At 40.2% G+C, this 20,028-nt stretch overlaps 1 protein-coding gene across 2 annotated transcripts in view; it reads right to left on the bottom strand.

Annotated features, from left to right (window-relative positions):
* Positions 1-20,028, bottom strand: part of tmem131l.L (transmembrane 131 like L homeolog) — a 74,290-nt gene that overhangs the window by 47,267 nt on the left and 6,995 nt on the right. For both annotated transcript variants that reach the window (XM_041589443.1, XM_018231343.2), the window contains exon 3: positions 10,456-10,499. In XM_041589443.1, the coding sequence (XP_041445377.1) occupies positions 10,456-10,499 (44 nt within the window). The remainder of the gene's footprint in view (positions 1-10,455; positions 10,500-20,028) is intronic.

Consider the following 20,028-nt stretch of genomic DNA (forward strand, 5'->3'; position numbering starts at 1 on the left):
TTCTTTCTATTCAAACCAATGGTTTCCATTTTATAGGCTGTCAATTAACCCTATGCCTAAGGTAACACACCTGAAGGACAGATTATTTTTTGGGAGAGTCATTTGAATCCCGCAACTGTTGATATGGTGCATGCTTAAAGTAAAATGGTGATGTATAAAGAAATTGAAAGAGTCCAGCTACATACAGCCCTTGGTCATTCTTTTTAAAATAAAATATTCATTATATAGGATCCTTAAATTCAACATATCTGGCTAAAGCTTAACACTTGTTTTCTGTTTTGCAACTACTAGAGGTTTAACTTTGGGTAAAATTTTGTAACTACAAATTGTTACAAAATCACTAGTGGATAGAGCTACGCACGCACACACAAGATAAGATAATATTTTGTGTACACAATATGAAATAAACCCAAATCATAATAGCAGTGTACCAGTTCTAACTCTAACTGGAAAAAGTGACTTGGAATGTCTGTGCCTAATTTGGTTATAGAGAAAGGCTTCTGCATGTACACTGTAGTGTGTGAATGTGGAGAAGAAATTCAGTGGTCTGAAGGAGCTTTTACTTTCATAATAAAAGAAACCACAAAAGTTTCAGCTTCTCAGCATTTAGCGTTGCTTTTTTTTTTTATTATTATTAGATTGCTCCTTTAAACACCCAGTATATTATTCAGCTACGGTACTTTATTCCCACTGCACTGAATTCCCACATAGGTTGCTTTCAGGTTCACACACAGGTATTTGCACAGTGACATTTTATTTTTCAAGCAGTAAATGGATGACAGAGGGCTCTATTCATTATAGTTAATAAATTAGTTATATTTAGGAGGGTGCAGGTCAATCTATGGAGAGCTTCTATACTTTAGATTAGTGTTGTATATGCTTGGTGTTGTAGTTCTTATTGGGTGGCGGTCAATAAATATGACACCCATGAATATTTGTGTTGAAGCACTTACTGTATAACGAACACTATTAGGCTCAAACGTGGTTATATTTTTTATAAATGTGTAGTGGCATGCACCATACATGCTAAAGAAAAGTTGCCATGTTTGTAAAAAAGGATCAAAAAAGGACAGCCCTCCAGAATAGAATGGCTCCAACAAAAAGTGCCCTTTAAGGGCAGTGGCCGGCGGGACGATTTATCACCCGTTATTATTTATGAGCGACTATGGATGACAAATTTCCCAAAAATGCCTCTCCATCTGAAATCATTGAAACCTCTGGTGGTATGATGAATACATCCCTAAATCGCCCAAAGTTACCTCTGGTGGATAAATTTCCCCGTTTGATGATCATACATTTTTCACTTTCTTGACCTTTAGTCTAATAAATTGTTGCGCATTAAATCATTACGCCAGTTTTTACTAATTTATTATTCCGCAGTTTTTTACACTACTTAATAAATCTCCCCCATAGTTTTGTATTTCTACTACTTTTTTCTACTACGTTTTTTTTAATTGAATTTGGCCATATTTGGTCGAAGTCAAATTGGTTGAACGTACGATGAAATCCTTAGAATCAAACGATTTAATCGATCAAACGATTTTACTTCGACCTCTAAAAACTTAGCCAAATGTTGGCTAAAGGTTCTAGGAGGTCCCCATAGGCTAACATAGCGATTCGGCAGGTTTAAAGTGGCAAAGTCGAACTTTTTTAAAGAGACAGTATTTTCGAAGTCGAACTTTTTTACTTCGAATCAAAGTCGAATTTAGGTCTATTCGATGGTCCAAGTACCCAAAAATTTGAAGTTTTAGAATTTGAATATTCACTTCGACCCTTAGTAAATGTGCCCCTAGATGTATTATTTTAGGGGGGTATTATTGTAAACATGATTGCTAGAAATACCAATATACACATGACTCTCCATGCCAGTGAAATTACACATACATGAAGCATGAGGTTAAAGGATAACAGTTGCTGCATCTGTAGAACAGGTTATGAGACATTAATACTAATAGAATGAAATCAGCTCACCAAGCCTTTGTTGCCTACAGGACGAGGCTGCAGGAAACGTACAGTCATTTTACCCAGAAGACTAATTAAGCTTTGCAAAAAGCTGTTATTTTGAAGGCACAATATTTGTTTCCCCAGAAGCTGGGAGGCTGACAGTTTAATAACAGGTTCCTTTTATTTATTGTTTTAATGAATTCCTATCACTGGAGCATATTTAGTTGCACTCTTCACTGACTGCAACAAACTTCTAAACTGGTCTTTGTAGCCAAATCGAGGCCATACTTTTATGACATTAACACCTGGAATAGTTTAGTTTACGGGATAGGGAGTATTTAAGGCACACAAATGCATTGCATAGGCAAATATAATCTTAAAGTGCAGTTACGGGGCTGGGCGCTTGGTTGCGTACAGTACAGTGAAATAATTCAAAATCCTCTATGGTTAATGAAGCAAATAAACTTTGCTCATACTAAACAAAGAGAGAGAGTGTAGTGTATATAGTAACTTATACATTTTCCTTTCAGTGGGTTATACCACCAGTATGAAGCAGCAATCCTCCATCAGAGGTGGTAAGGCATAAAGCAAATGGTTAATTTATTCAGATTATCCAACCTGTGCCCCCCTCAATCCCCAAAATGGTGCTAAAGGTGGCCATGCACGCACCAATATTATATCTTATATACGACAATCTGTGCATGTGTGGTGGGAGACAAGACGACCGATATCAGTGAAAAGCCTTGGATATCGTCATCTCGTAGATCGGGCAAGATTAAAAATATTGATCAGGCACCTTTGAATGTCGTAATGGTAATGCTGAACCGTCAGATACATCTAAAGAATTCTTTTTGTTTTTACCTGCATATCCTACGATTCAGCTCATAGCGCAAGATCTTTTGTACGACCAGCGATCGTAATTGTAGGGTGCATGCCCAAACAGCACATGAAAGCAAAAGCATTTGTAATGTAGTTCAGCAATGGAGGAGCCTCAGTCTAGGGCATTCATAAGGTCATTACTTTGGTTTAATGATCACAATGGCTGTTTACACCATTTTCTTTAAATTCTATACTGGGTTAGATTTTACAGCAGTAGTGACAGTTCTAGTTGTCATTTGAAGTAACAGAATAAAGATAGTCCGACTGTAGTATCCTCCTACATGATATGCACAACAGACTTTTCATACTTGCCACCGAACATGTCAGTTCATGTACCTTGTAAAACAAGACAATTCATATCAATGAGAAAACAGGTTCCAAAATACTCAACGCTTTGACAAACATTCTAAACCAAACAACAGATGTGAGAAGCAATTATTGTACAGCAACAAGTTCCTGTTATATACCTACGGTATATTCATAATGACAGATTCACACCAAAAAAGGGAAGCTAGAAACATGCTCAGGGCAGGGTATTCTCAGAAAATAGGTCAAGTTAAGAGTGAGTTTATTGTCATTTCATCCATATACGTTTGTACAGTACACAGTGAAACGAAACAACGTTCCTCTAGGACCATGGTGCTACAAACAACATAGATGTACTGGACAACAGACAAAAAGTGCAAAAATATGCAACTCCTGCCTGTACAATTCTTTATCTCTCTTATGCAGGACCAGGATATTGTTTTTTTTTTTCATAGTGAGAGTGTCCAAATTAGCTTAATTTATTCATAAGTTCTTTGTAAAGCAGACTCTTACCTATTTCATGCCTCACTTTGCCTTACAGAACTTCCCATTAGGGTTAATTAGGTTTATATATGGGGACAGTTGTTTAATATAGAGCATGTCTATTTTCTTCTGCTGCATTTGCTACGAAGAAAATATGTATTGCAATATAATACAGCTTTGCTTCCCTTGGACTTCTCAATTTAACCTTCTTTTTAACTGGATGAGAAAACATATGCCAAACATAGTCAAGGAAAACTTTTAGTTCCAAATACCAGACTGCAAACTTTAGGAATGGCAGAAAAAAAACTCAGTTAAGATGCTCAGTGCTCTTGGGAAATGGGGAAAAATAAATAGGAATGTTAAGCACATTTACCAAGGAAGATTCTTAAAATATTCAATCTTACTTCAATCTTACTTCCAAAAATAGACTTTTTAAACAAACTTCAGGATTATTTCAAGAAAGCCACACGAACTCATTTGTTTTGGAATGAAAGCGATTCTGAAGTATGTATCAGTTATTTGAGCCATTGTTTTCTCTCAAAATGAAAAGGAAAGAAAGTTTAATGAAAGGGATAAGAGGAAGGAGCTAGCGCTATTTCTGTCAAATGCAGATAAAACAAATATTAAAATGGGGCAGCACTCACACAGTTTGCAAAATAGTGTATTAAGTGAAATACTTCTTTTTGCAAACTGTGAGTGCTGCCTTATTGTGTTTTTTTGTATATGGGAGGAGGAGAGCATCAGCTGTGCACCACTATGCCTTATACAGAGTGAGTGTGTGTGTTATTGAGAGCGTGTGTGTTATGGAGAGTGTGCGTTCGTGTGTGTTATGGAGAGTGTGCGTTCGTGTGTGTTATGGAGAGTGTGCGTTCGTGTGTGTTATGGAGAGTGTGCGTTCGTGTGTGTTATGGAGAGTGTGCGTTCGTGTGTGTTATGGAGAGTGTGCGTTCGTGTGTGTTATGGAGAGTGTGCGTTCGTGTGTGTTATGGAGAGTGTGCGTTCGTGTGTGTTATGGAGAGTGTGCGTTCGTGTGTGTTATGGAGAGTGTGCGTTCGTGTGTGTTATGGAGAGTGTGCGTTCGTGTGTGTTATGGAGAGTGTGCGTTCGTGTGTGTTATGGAGAGTGTGCGTGTTATGGAGAGTGTGCGTGTTATGGAGAGTGTGCGTGTTATGGAGAGTGTGCCTGTTATGGAGAGTGTGCGTGTTATCGAGAGTGTGCGTGTTATCGAGAGTGTGCGTGTTATCGAGAGTGTGCGTGTTATCGAGAGTGTGCATGTTATGGAGAGTGTGCTAGTGTTATTGAGAGTGTTAGTGTTATTGAGAGTGTGTGTGTGTTATTGAGTGTGTGTGTTTGTGTTATTGAGTGTGTGTGTTTGTGTTATTGAGTGTGTGTGTTTGTGTTATTGAGAGTGTGTGTTATTGAGAGAGTGTCTGTGTGTGTTATTGAGAGCGGGTGTGTGTGTGTGTGTTTTTTTTTTTTTTTTTAAACTTTCAAATCTGTCCTTTCCACAAAAAGGCCAAGATCCATTGTACAATGATGTATTTTCTGATAGTTCCTTGAATATATATGCTAAAAATTAGACAAAACCGCATATCTAATAATAATACATGTACATGTATGATCAGACAAATAATTTGCAACAAATTTATAGATTTACCGGTATTGGGAACAGGTTTACAGATAAAAAATACAACTTATTAGCAAGATGAATACCCTCTAGACACACACTGGAAGGCATTAAATACTTGTTGCTGCCTCAGTACAAACCACTATTTCCCCCCTCATGCTTTTGTCTGTGCCAGGGTTATTAACAGTCTTGGATCTACTGTCCTCAAGACATTGAAAGTCTAGTGGTTTTCATTTTCCATTCACGACAAAGCAGCAAAGAGAGCATGATAAAGTGAATGGTTAGTTGAAGTACAGCCAATAAACTGCAGCTTTTTTTATTCTGAAATTGTATGATGGAGGACAGTACTATATAAGGCTGAGCAGAGGCGGAAAGAAAAAAAACCTTTATTTTTAGACAACAGGTGGCTGCTTTGAAGCTTACGTGTCAACAATAGACCTCACGTGCCCCCATTCCACCCTTCTACACAAATCCCTGCTAGTTTTGTCTCTGGCACCCAATAATAAAATATACAACTCATATTACTTCATAACAAAAGAGGCAGGATATCTGAGCAAATAACATATTCAACATTTAACTAGGAAGAGTAATCTAATTATAAAGGAGACAGTTGCACCGTTGAAGCTTTTATTTGTTGAGAGCAGGTAAAGTAATGAGAGCAAATATCTGCTATGAGTGAAATTGAGCACGGTTTGTCCATGTTATTACACAATAACCTTGGAGTTCAAGCATATTTTGAAACAGTAGGTACAGGAGGGATACCTGAAGTCATACCTTCCTTAGACCCAACATGGTTTAAAAATGAAAGGTCTTCAAGTTTGCCCACCAGTAATAACGGGTTTTAGGACATATATTTTGTTTAATCATATTGTGGTGCCTTGTGAATTGGGGCATGTCTCTATAACCCTACTGCCTTTTTTGGACTGATAGCATAGACTCCCCCCCCCCCACACACACACACTTTTTTTTTTTAATAATAACACTAAGACACTGATTTTTTTTTTTTATAATCCTCCTATTTACTAACACCCCAAGGACGGTAAAACAGATTGATGCTTAGCTGCAGAACCAGTAATACTGCAAATTTTTACAGTGAAGTTACTTGGTGTAAGCAGAGTGTCTTTTCTATTCATTTTCTCACAGAACAAACTATAAACAAGAAAACATAAATCGTTCTAGTCACGCAGGGCCAAAGACTGCTATTTCTGGAGGTAGTGTGCAAGATTAGGCTTGTTTGCCTTTAAATGGAATCTAGAGATGTAGGAATAAGTGGTTTATAACTTGTAAAACAGAAATTAATTTGAAAAAAATACTTTCCAAAGTCATTTGGTACACCACACAAGGATAGTAAGGATTTATGTCAGGTTTTACACCTGTGTTCGTAATCATGCGCAACTATGTTTACTTTTTTTATTTATACACTGTGTTTGTAATATTTAAAGGTAAAATTACCCTTTTTGGCATAAGCTCATTCAGCTGTGTTACCTGCCTCAGACGTGCATGGACCATATGCCAAACTTCCCTTTGACTGGAAGAGTCACACAACCTCTCTTTTCCATGATGAAATGAGGGATTCTGGGAATTGAAGTCCCTCTGTTTTCCAGAGTACCAGAATACATTGCCTGATTAAGCAACAATGGTGTTGAATGAGAATATGCAAAAGGGTATCCCCCAACCCCAGACATGTATTTTTCTTCCTCCACATACAGAAGTGGAAAACCTGCTGTCTATATGGCATCCAGTGGGCCCTGGTGCAATCACACCACCAGTAGTTATGCCACTGCCTTAAAGGTGAAGGAAAGTGTTCTTGCACTGTGCCAAATGTTAGGCACCTGCAAGTGATTGTATTGACTTACCTGAAACCCCAGGCCGGTGCTCCTATCAGCAGAAAACTGCACCGGCCAAGGGCTCTTCTAGCGGGCACCATGGAGCGATCCTCGTCTGTCTTCCTCTTTCTTCACGCGGCTGCTTATGCGCAGTACAGCGAAAAGACGATCTTTTCCTAAAAAGTCGGCTATTTAATTCCACTGCGCATGTGTCTGCCCTGGGAAATTTGAAGAAAGGAGAAGCCGGATATGGATCGCTCCGTGGTACAAGTCGGTGCAGTTTTCTGCTGATAGGAGCACCGGCCCGGGGTTTCAGGTAAGTAAATACAATCACTTGGGGGTGCCTAACATTTGGCATCCCCAAGTGCAAAAAGACTTTCCTTCTTCTTTAAGGGAGAACTAAACCACGCCTACAGCTAAAAAAAAACCATTTGCCTTGTCCACTGGCCCCCCTCCCTGGTTCCTCCCCACACAGTGTTTGACAAGATTAAGTGTTCGTACAGCTAAAAGCCCCCATTTGCCTTCTCTACTGGCCCTTCTCCCTGCATAGAATAAATGTTCCATCAGGCCACACCGACCTAAATTTGCAGAGTATCGCAGCAGAGCTCAGGGTCGTCATGTTTGTCGCTTCGGTATCTTCCAGATCCTCTTTTTTTTTTTTTCTGTAATTTTGGGAGCTTTACGGCTCCAACTGTGCATGAGCCAAATGCTGAAATGTCAGTGCTCTGTTTTTAACTGTAGGAGGGGTTTCATTCTCCTTTAAAATTACCTGGTTTTTGATCACGTAATTACACGAATTGACAATTTCTTTGTGCAGGCAACCCCCCCCCCCCCAGTTATGGTGATATTTCTGCCTGTTTTCATACCACAAAACAGCCTTTTGTTTTTGCTGGTTGAGGTCACAGCCCACTCTCTATCCCTTTCTTTCTCCTCTGCGCACTTTTTCTTGTCAGGAATACAGCGCGGAGGCAGTACAATGAACTGGGGTACAGCGTTAAAGAAAGACATTGTAGTGGAAGCAAGTTATGTAAAACATGGAGGCCAAATGGAAATTAAGGGTCAACAGTGATCTACTCCTGTGGTAATTTTAAAAATACTGTTAAGAATAAAAAGGGAAAAAATAATGAAAAGGAAATCTGAAGTTATTATGTTTTTATACATTTGTTTCCCATGCCTGTACTATTACTGTACATTTGTAGGGCTGTGTATACAAGTAGTGCTATACAAATAAAGCTTTATATATACACACTGGTAACCACTTCCCACTCAGTGCAGGTGGAGGTCTCGCATCACTTTAACAGTGATTCAGGCAACACCAAGTATCATACAAACCTAAAGATATTTCTATCATGTGAGGCCAATGACAAACATTGAAACTGTTAAGCACCCTTGCCCAAACTATTCAATTAAACTGTTCTTCCATCAGTTCCATTTGTACTAAACTATACTTTTCAAATACATTGCAGCCCTGATTCTTAGGCTATCAAATTAAATCACTCACGGATTATAATATATCGACACTTATGGAACCTGTTATCCAGAATGCTTGGGGTCTAGGGTTTTCCGGATAACAGATTTTTCCGTTATTTGGATCTTCATACCTTAAGTAAGCTGCAATTTGTAGGCTTCTGATCAAGTTCAAGGCAAGTTATTTGAACAAGTTCTATACAAAATTACAACTGATTAAACACTTGGCCCAAACAGTATTAACTTAAGTCCCGAGGGAGTTTAGCTCACTAACCGATATCCCACTCTTTCCAGCTTCAACTGCATTTCACTAGGGTCAGAAAAATAACGTGTATGATAATACTAAGGATAGTTGTAGTGAGGTATGTTTGACTTCACTGATTAAATCCACGACTTCCCAACAGACATTACCTTTGCTAGTAAATATATGAGGCACCATACAAATGAACTTTATGTTTTATTATGATTTTCTAGCAAATACTGATATTGGAAGAATGAAGGTTGCATGTTAAGGTAAGAAAAGTTTTTTTTTTGTTTGCTTTTACAGTGAGAGCTGTGGCCCATTCTCCGTGAAATAGAAGTGGTTGTACTGGCGGATAAATTAGGTAGCTTCAAGAAAGGGTTGGGGGCCTTTTGAGTAAAAGTGTACTAAAAGTTAATTTCAGTAACCTTGTATTCAAAGTTTATCCAGGGACTGGTTCACTTGTCACCTTGGAGTCAGTAACATTTTTTTCCCTTTAAAGGCAAACAAGAGGCTTCTTAGTTACTTGAGGTTCCTATGGATCAAATAGATGTTAGGCAGCTTTCTGGATGAAAATGTTACTATGGTTTATTATTTACTGATGTGAAACTAGAAATATACGTTCTGTATTCCAGTGTAGACACAACCAGTAACCCCTAGCAGTTTAACAGGTTCAGTCAATGTGTGTAGCCAAACTGTAATTATATCCATGTGACTGACCTGTGCATGACATAATTTTCTATTAAATGTTGTGACTGGGATTAGGGCAAGGGCACAATGCGTGGTCCCTACGCAGGTGGAGGAAAGCAGATCTGCGGTCATCTTCTCCTTAGTGTAGCCCCATTTACAGGCACAGAGCTGAACTATGTGTAGCAACACTGAGCAAACTTCAGCTCAGTGTAGCTCCACACAGGCCATCAATATGCCTGTCTATAGGGCTACATAAAGGAGCAGATGACAGCGGATCTGCTTTCCTTCACCTGTGTACAAAACGCAGGTTGAGGAAATCGGATGGATGTGCTCTGTGTACCGTTGACCTTAACATTAAAGGGATTCTGTCATGATTTTTTAGAAGTAGTTTTATTTCTAAATTACACTGCAAATAATTCACTATACAATATAAAATTTAATTCCTGAACCAGCAAGTTGTAATATTGGTGTGTAGGCAGCCATCTCAGGTCATTTTGTCTGGTCATGTGCGTTCAGAAAGAGATAGCACTTTAGGATGGAACTGCTTTCTGGCAGGCTGTTGTTTTTTCTACTCAATGTAACTGAATGTGTCACAATGGGACCTGGATTTTACTATTGAGTGCTGTTCTTAGATCTACCAGGCAACTGTGGTCTGCTTACCTTCCCATTGTTCTATTGTTAGGTAACTGGGGGAAAGGGAGGGGGGTGGGGATATCACTCCAATTTACAGTACAGCAGTAAAGAATGACTGAAGTTTATCAGAGCACATGACTGGGGGCAGCTGGAAAACTGACAATACGTCTAGCCTCATATCATATTTCAAAATTAAATATATAAAAATAGTTTGGTCATGACAGTATCCCTAATATTTTTACTAACATGAACTTTGCGGAAAGTTACACCAGTAAAGACACAAAAACAGAGAATACAGATAATATTTTTACTTGAACAATTTGGGCCTGACAAATCCACTAAGAGTTCTATATACTTACTTTTGTTCTTGAGGATTCTCCCCTGGGTTCTGATCAGAATCCGTCTGCAAAAAATTGCAAAGAAATATTACCTTTGGAATAAAAAAAACAAAAAAACAAAAACAAAAAACACTTGGCTGACTTATGTAAGCATAAAATGTGACGTCAAGTAGCAAACTAACCGTTGGATACAGATACCAGTCTGTGGTAACATTGAAAATAAGCAATAATACGAGTAGCGGAAAATGTTTGGGTAGCACTCTGATGGGACACATAAAGCCAGCTCTAAAAGCGTTAAGAAATATATTCAGTGAAACAGAATAAAAGTGATAGTGTCCCTTTAAGGGACAGCACTAGTACATGATAAGAAATAGACTGTATTAGGATTAATTGGGCTTAATTATATATATTAATTTCCTATATTAGTTATTAGGGTCCCCTGTAGCCCCAATCCATCATGTGAGTTCAAACAGACCAAAAGAGGTTTGTAACTTGAGGTTTGTCTGGAAGGTACTTTTCATAGTCCTCAGTCAGCTACTAGCATAGTACTGTGATCAGTGCAGAACTCCAGTCTCTATCTGCACTCACAGGTGACACTGCCCAGATCTGCTTCTCGATACCATGAGTCTGCAAAATGCAGATATTACACAGTTTTTGGTTGGGGTGGAAGATTCTATTTAAAGAAATAACTTAGCTTAGTCATCATAAATTTCCTTTTTAAACATTCACAGAACCCATAAGCACTTACTGACCACTTGGTACTTAAAAGTTAAAAACCTAGCAATATAAAACACAAATCTATCCCAGGAAACAGTCCTTGAAACTGTCAAGCCTAAACTAAGATTTGATTTCGGTCTTAAATGTTTCCCACATCTGTGAAGATCCCCCCCCCATCACTTTAAGGATTCAGAGTTAAACTGCCCCCTTAAGAGAAAATTCTCATTGAAATTTGCTTTCTCACGGTTGTGCTGCGGCTCCGGAAAAGCATATGTTCAGCCAAGATATGAACACTTCAGTGCATCCAACATGCACATGATCAAATTTAAATGTATATAGTTTACACCCCCCTCCCCCCAAAGACTAAAGCAAGAGGGCATAATAAAAATGTACCTACTTCAATCATGTAATACAACTAATTCCTTCTAAGGAAGCGGTTCCCAAATTGTGGATCTGGCACCCCTGGAGGGGCTTTAAGCAATGGCAGGAGGGCTCAGACTGAATGCTAATTAGGCTAATACTTGGGAAGAATGCCTATCTGCTCTCCTAGAAACTAATGAGAGCTCACTGGTCAATTTGGGCAAGATTTGGGGAGGAAACTTATTTGTTAATTGTAAAGGGGTTCTTCAACTTCTATCAGATAATTCGCCAGAAATAAAGAATTTTCTCAACTACTTTCTATGTTCTATTTGTGACCTTTGTTCTAATATTGAAGTTTCATTTTCACCTACCGTATATACTCGTGTATAAGCCGAGTTTTTCAGCCTCGAAAATCTGCCCCAAACCCGGACCCGCGACAGCCGCCAACACGCCGACAGAGAATGTGGATGCCCCCAGCAAGCGGCCGACCAAGCCACTGGAGCCCATGTGAGTAGCTGCTCACCAGGCTGAGTTCTGTTCCTGCAGATCGGTGGCATTCTGTACCGTAATTACGGTACCTTTATTTGTTGTTCTGCTTTTTATTAGCACTGGTGCCTGCATAAAGAGGCATTGTATAGGATCCAATCACAGGCAGGATCCAACCTGTAGCTCAGCATATTATCCCAAGTGGGGAAACCACTGCTCTAGGGATGAGAAGGTATAGAAACTATAAACTGCATTTCCCAGCAGCCTTTGCCAGTCTGAGTCACTAAAGGATTCTGGGAGTTGTAGTTGCAATAGCTGCTGAGTTTCAGGTTTACATTGTCCTCTTAGTGACTTAAAACCCTGTCTGGTCATTGTTCAACAGCATATACTCCCAATAAGAGTATGGAATGTCAAGTGCTTTTGTCTCTCTCTCTCTCTCTCTCTCTCTCTCTCTCTCGCATGCATCTCATGTGTGTATGTACAGATATCACAACACAGTGTGTACTGGAATGCACCCTAGGCTTATACTCGAGTCAATAAGGTTTCCCAGTTTTTGTAGGTAAAATTAGGTACCTCGGCTTATACTCGGGTCGGCTTATACACGAGTATATACGGTATGTCTCTCTGAAGCAGCTCTGGGGGGGGGGCGAGTCACTGACACTACAAACTGTTCTAAATTGGTAGATTTAATTGACACATGTTGAGCAGAATCTGTGAGTTTCATTACAGGCAGCGGTTATAATCGATACAATAGTTGCTAATACTCCACAGATGCTGCTGAGAAATGTATCAACTAATGTAGCAAATTGTAACAGCTCCAAATCTGCATCTGAATCACTGAGCTGCCCAACTGAAACATTTTCAAAACATAAAAAAAAATAGAAAATGGAAAACAACTAAAAAAAATAAAAAAAAAATAAAAAGTATTTCTGATGAACAATCTGAAAACAACTGAACAAGAAAAAATGTTTGGAAGGTTAACAACAACTTTAAAACTATGGCTGAATGACTTATTTTTACATCTGTAACTTGGTTATGAGCTATGGGGCCCCTTGCCAAAGGCTGGACCTCCAAAACGTGCTCAAACAGAAAAAGTCAAGTGTTTTAAACACAAGGTTGTATGGGGCCATAAAATTTAGAAAAGTTATATTTTAAGCATACAATGGAGCACAGACTAGGGCCAGATGTTGTAAATTTCGGCCTGCAGAATACAAACTGTTACATTTCTGAGCTAAAATCCATGGTGTCTTTATGCACCCAAGATCAAGTAATGTATTTGGGTGCAGCCACATCGAGCAGCAGAAGAGGAGGGAATTCTCTGCCTGCATTTCACCATAGGCCGATATCTGCAATGTCTGGCCCTAACCTATGAAGCATTTGTCCATCAGACAGTCCATTTATATCTAGTGGAGAATAAACATGTAAACAAACTGTAATAGAAAACAGGTAAAGAGAAGACAGAATGTGTTCCTAGTCTACTGTACAGTTTACTGTACAATACAAGTATTGCACATGGTTTTTATGAACTCAAACAAAAGTCAAAAGTCTATAGCATTTAATACTGCTCGGGACAGCTACCTCAGCAGAGAAATACTACATAAATTTGTCCTGTGAGTAAAGAAGCATGGCACTGTTGCTCATTTTTCTGGGAATTCTGACGACTCCATAAAAGCAACTTAGTCAGAAGAAACAAGTGTGTATTAATAATGCTGCATGTCAGTTCATTACACTGTATTCAGAGCAGGGAACGTAAACTTCAGTCTTTCTGGCCGTTGTAAAGGAGGACTCCCAGCAATTCTTTGGCTTCAATAAGGGAAGGACGGCTGCTGGAGGGCCTCATTCCACGCCCACTTTGGTGAAGGCCAAGTTACAGCCTGTGAAACTTAGCAGATTTTGGCGGCAGCAGAATGTCCAACATACATGAGATCTAAAAGGGAGTTGTGTAGAGCCCAGCAGAGTGACAACAGTACGCTGCATCTGGCACAAGTGCTGTTCTAATTTAACCCCTATTGTGAGTTCAGTATTACCCAGTAATCATATTGATACAACCTGTAATCTTCAGTGTGGAAATACAGGGCATTTGTCCTATGCATAAACAGAATAGTGTTCAGTAGGCCTTTAAATAAGAACTAAACCCTAAAAATGAATATGGCTAAAAATGTAATATTTTATAAACTGAATTTATTGAACCTGCCTAAAGTTTCAGCTTCTCAATAGAAGCAATAATCCAGAACTTAAAACTTGTCACAGGGGGGTCACCATCTTGGAAAGTGTCTGTAACACTCACATGCTCAGTGGGCTCTGAGCAGCTGTTGAGAAGCTAAGCTTAGGGGTCGTCACTAACTATCAAGCAGAAAATGAGGTTGGTCTGTAATATAAGCTGATGTTACAGGGCCGATATTAAATCCTGATGCTAATTGCACTAGTTTCTGTGCTGCCATGTAGTAATTCTCTGTATTAATTACAAATCAGCCTTATATAGTGACATTTCTATTCTATGTGTAATGTATATTGTGAGTGGGTCCCTAAGCTCAGTAAGTGACAGCAGCACAGAGCATGTGCAGTGAGTGAATCAGCAGAAAAGAAGATGGGGAGCTACTGGGGCATCTTTGGAGACACAGATTTTTGCTGCTAAAGGGCTGTAGTTGCCTTGAGCTGATACAGAAGTCAAAAAAATAATGTACAATATTTCTAGCTACTTATTCCTTTAAATGCCTCAACACACAACTTGACTGGTCTGGATTGTATTCCCAGACAAGTTGGCAATCCTTCCCATAGTGTCTGAATTAGTGAAAATTTACGACTTTTCTGAACCCGTGCTTTGCTAACATGAACAGAAATTATGTTTTCTCTGTCGCTTCAGCATGTTAAGTACCTAGGAGCCTGTCAAGGAGTGTTTTTCTTCTAACATGAGAGCCTGTAAAGCGTTACATACGCATCTGTTTTCTCCGTTTCCAGGAAATTCCTGCAAAAATTCCATGAAAACTGCTCCCACTGCTGCTGCTATAAACGCTATGGTATAGAGAAAGAGGCATGAACTGAAATACACCTACGTTATCCACTTCATGTGGTTCTCATAAAACGTTGCCTTAAATGCCGCCTAAGCACAGCACGCAGTGAGACATAAGCACACTCACATGTGAAAAGAAAAGGGAAAGTAGCCTATATATGAAACCGAACTGTAGAAACTCACTCATAGATTGCAGTTATTTTATCCATTTAACAAACAACACGGTGCAAGTAAATTCCACTCACCACAAAACATTAACTTACACAGCAGTGTCTGTCAATAGAGGGGATAAATACATATACACATAAACACTACAAACAGTTTGCACAAATCTACTCTACTTACAATGTGCATATTTATGGCAACCTCCAGGAGCATATACACTGAGCTACAGGTGCTCCTGTACAAATATGGCTCAAAATACCATAGGTATGGGATCTGTTACCTGGAATCCTGTTATCCAGAAAGTTTCGAATTACGTAAAGGCATTCTCCCATAGACTCCAAACAATCAAATAATTAAATGATTTCCCATTTCTCTGTAATAATAAAACAGTAGATTGTACAATTGTATAATTAGTCCTTACTGGAGGCAAAACCAGTCTATTGGGTTTGTTTTATGTTTAAATTATTTTCTAATAGACAAGGTATGAAGATCCAAATTACGCAAAGATCCATTATCCAGAAAATGCCAGGTACCAAGCATTTTGGATAACAGATCCTATACCTGTACTGTGCTTAATGCACCAGCAAGTTTCAGCATCTCTTCTATGGTAATGACCCTGCCCTTCAAAGTTGTCACCAACTTGGATTTATTAGGAATGTCAGTGGCAATGCACATGCTCAGTGAGATGGGAACAGCTGTTGAGAAACTAAGCTCAGGGGTTGTCACAAATCATCAAGCAGAAAACTAGATTTGTCTCTCATATAATGGATATGTGTCGGTCCCTAAGCTCAGGCCATTGACAGCAGCAGAAAAGGAGATGAGGAGCTACTGGGGATCTTTTTGGATACACAGATCTTCAGTGCTTAAGGGCTGTGGCTGCCTTGGGCTGGTACAGAACCACTTTAGCATTTGTAGCCTACTCCTTTGTTAAGCTTAAGTTCTTCTTTAAAAGGGCACCAGTAGGATGACACACTTCTGCAAATAAATTATGCTCTGAATTGCGAGAAGCCAACTGAGGAGGAAAACGTTTGCTGGGGAGAATACTTTTTTTCCCAAAACCCTCAGCCAGCCACTGTGGGATGGTGCTAAGAATATTGATTCACAATGTATAAAGCTGCCATTTCACAGTGTAAAATATATGCAAAAACTGGATTCTCAATTTTTTTCCTGTTGCCTTAAAATAAAATGGTGTGGTGGTAATAAGACAAGAATGGAAGGACAGGACAACATGCTATGAACACCACAATTATTATTTGCTTGGCTGTGGCACTACCCAAGATAACAAAGGTTGGAGGTCCACAAAACATTAACAGCGAAACAGCCAGACTAATGTTAGTACTGCAACCATAAGCTCCAGCAAAAGCAGAGAGAGACCCAGTCCACTATAAAGATATGGCTTATGCTGTCGTTTCCTTGAACAGTGTCAGACCTCTTGCAGTATATGACTTCATGAAAACCATCTTAATCCATCTGGAAATGGTAGAAGTAGAAGCCGCCTCTCTTTTCCTTTTGCCACCTGGAAGGACAAAGTCTATCCGCCTTTCTAAAGGTTTGGGTTACTTGGCAGTATGCCTTAATTGTCCTTCACATGTCCAGAAGATGTAAAGGATGATCTTCTGTTTCCTCTGACTCTCTTCTAAATGAAGGAAGAGATAGTTTGTCTCGAATGTGGAAATCTGTGACCACTTTAGGCTTGAATGAAGAGACAAATTTTAGGATAACTTTATCCTGAAGAAATATAGGGTAAGTTTCTGTACTTTTAGGGCTTGCAGCTCCCCAGCCCTTTTAGCTGAAGTCACTGCTACCAGAAAAACAGCTTTTAAAGTTAATGCCACAAGGATGACTCTTGAATTGGTTCAAATGGATCAGATGAAAGGAACTCCAGCACTGATGGAAGATCCCACTGTGGACAGGATGGTCTCTTAGGAGGAAGGATCCTGATAGCTGCTCTGATAAAATGTTATTATTAGCGGATGCAGAGCCCAACGGACACCTGAGAAGGTTGAAATGGCTGTCACATGGGTTTTGGGGGTACTAACGCTTAACCCTTTGTCTAATCCCTTCTGAAGGAAGTCGAGAATCTCCCCTATTGAGACAAAAGAATTATGTAAAGACTCTTTGCTTCTTTCTTTGATGAATGCTTTCCAGATGCTACAATATCTTGAATCCGTCGAGGATTTCCTAGACTTCATTAGCACCTCAACTACTCTGCTTGAAAGACCTTGAGCCTCTAGACCCTTCCGCTCCGTCAGGGCTAAGGGAGCTGGATCCGGGTGTATGAATGGTCTCTGAATCAGTAGTTCCCTGGAATATGGCAACTTCCATGGAGGACACACTGATAGTCTGATCAGTGTCGGGAACCACGGACGCCTTGACCATGCTGGAGCAATACATATCAATTCCCCTCTGACCTCCACTAACTTCTGCAGCACCCTCGGAATCAGAGGAAGAGGAGGAAAGACACATAGCATAAAGTCGTTGGCCATGGTTGGACTAGGGAATCTATTGCTAATGCCTTGGGTTCGGTCCTTCTTGCAATGAATTTCCTGCATTTGGTGTTGCTTTGCGAGGCTATCAGGTCCATACAAGGTATCCCCCACATCCTCCTCAACTGGCTGAAAATCTTGGGATGCAACTGCCATTCGTGAGGATCCAACATACTCTAACTCAGGAAGTCTGCTTCCCTGTTTATGGAACATATACCGCTGTCATCTGTGCCACGTGCTGTTCTGCCCAGGCAAATAATGGCTCCGCTTCCGACAATAGAAAAAGACTTTGTGTCCCTCCCTGTCTCCTGACATAGGTGACTGCTGAAGTATTGTCGCATCTGATTTTTACTCTGCGACCCTTAAGATTCTTCTGGAAATTTTGCAGAGCTTGAAGGATGACTCTTAACTCTAGAACATTTGATGGCTCTTCTGATGAGGGCTGCAGCCAAGATCCTTAAGCGAACACAGCCCCCCATCCTGAACCGGAGGCATCTGTAGTGAGAATAGCTCATTCTTTTGAAAACAGAGGAACCCCTGCTGATAGACGCCCTGGCTGAATCCACCAAGACAGGGCCTCTCTGAGACTCTGGTTGACTGGAATCTGTACTGATGGATTGAGAACACCTCCTGACGAATCAGAAGAACCTGAATAAATCTCATGTGCCAATGTGCCCACGACACTAGGCAAATAGCGGATGCCATCATCCCTAGGAGGCGGGCCAATATGCTGGCTGTAATGACCGGCAAACCTGATGCACTAACCGGAGAATGTCCTGCTGCCTCTAGCTGGACAATCTTATCAGACTGCTTTTTGAATTCAGTTCGGCTCCCAAGAAGGACACTTCTTGTATCGGTTCCCTCTGGCCTTTTTCGGAATTGAGACACAATCCATGATCTTGCAGAAAATGGATTACCCTGTCCCTGTGGGATATTGCCAGCTCTCTTGATGAAGCCAGAAGAATCAAATCGTCCAGGTAGTGGAATATTCTTATACCTTGCCATCTCAGATGTGCCACCAGTGTTACCAAGACCTTGGAAGACACCCTTGGAGCTGTGGATAGCCCAAACGGAAGAGAAACAAACTGAAAATGGTGATCCTGCACCTTAAATCTTAGAAACACTTGGTGTGATCTTGCAACCAAGATGTGATGGTAAGCATCCTGAATGTCCAGGGTACACATCCAGTTGTTTCGACAAATCTAAGCTCTTATGGACTCCAGAGATTCCATCCTGAATTTTCTGACACTGAGAAAATGATTTACTAGTCATAAATTCAGTATTGGGCGCCACGACTCCGATGTTTTGTGAACCAGGAAAAACTGGGAATAAAAACCTTTTCCATGTTCCTGTCTGGGTACTGGAAAGATGACCTTTTGGGTTATCATTTGATCCAAATAAAACTGCATGGCTCGTCTTTTTTCCACAGACCCTTGAAGGAGGCAAAGGACCCTTGAACTCCAGTCTGTACCCTTTTTTGATAATGCCGAGAACCCACTGATCTTCTGTGGATCTTTCCCAGGTGGCCAGAAAATGCTGTAACCTTCCTACTACCTCTGGCCCCTGGGACCACTCCCTTCAGAAGGACTTGCGGGATGAGGAAGGGGTAAAGGGCTTGGAACTAAACTGCTGAAAGGAACTTGACTGACTTCCAGAGAAAGAATCCAAACTAACCAGTTCCTTCCTACCCCTGAAGGGTCTAGGCTGCGAATTAGTTCTAGACTTGAAAGGAAACTTGCTGCAAAAGGTTTTCGTTGGCTGTTTTCGCTTCCTCTGTGGTAGGAATTGGCTCTTTCCCCCAGAGGCTTTAGAAATCAGCTCCTCCAATTTTTTACCAAAAAGCATTTGTCCCTGAAAAAGGCAAAGTAAGTAAGGCTGATTTTGAGGTAGTGTCTGCTTCCCAAGATCTCAGCCACAAAGCCCCTCTGGCAGAAACCGAGAGTGCCAAGGACCTAGAGGCTAGACGAGTTACATAAATCGAAGTGTTAAGAAGAAAAGAAACTCCCATTCTGAGTTCTGTAAGACCTTCCAGAATATCTGACTTCTCACGATCTTCCCTTATAGCCCCCTCTAGGTTCTCGAGCCAAATCTCCATAGCTTTGGTGACTGAAATACTTGCCACCGTTGGTTTTACCGTTTCCCCTAAGAAAAAAAAAAGACCTTTTCAGGTACATATCAACTTTTCTGTCCATGGGGTCCCTCAGTGTAGCCACATCCTCAATAGGAAGCAGCATAGACTGCCAGATGGACTACTGGAGCATCTACAGAAGGAACAGTGCAGATATCTTTGACCTCCTCTTGCTTAAAGGGATAAAGCTTGTTAAGTTTCGTTTGGGCTTTCAATCTCATAGATGTTAATTCCCATTCAGC

This window comes from Xenopus laevis, chromosome 1L (assembly GCF_017654675.1).
Source record: "Xenopus laevis strain J_2021 chromosome 1L, Xenopus_laevis_v10.1, whole genome shotgun sequence".
Classification (NCBI taxonomy): Eukaryota; Metazoa; Chordata; class Amphibia; order Anura; family Pipidae; genus Xenopus; species Xenopus laevis.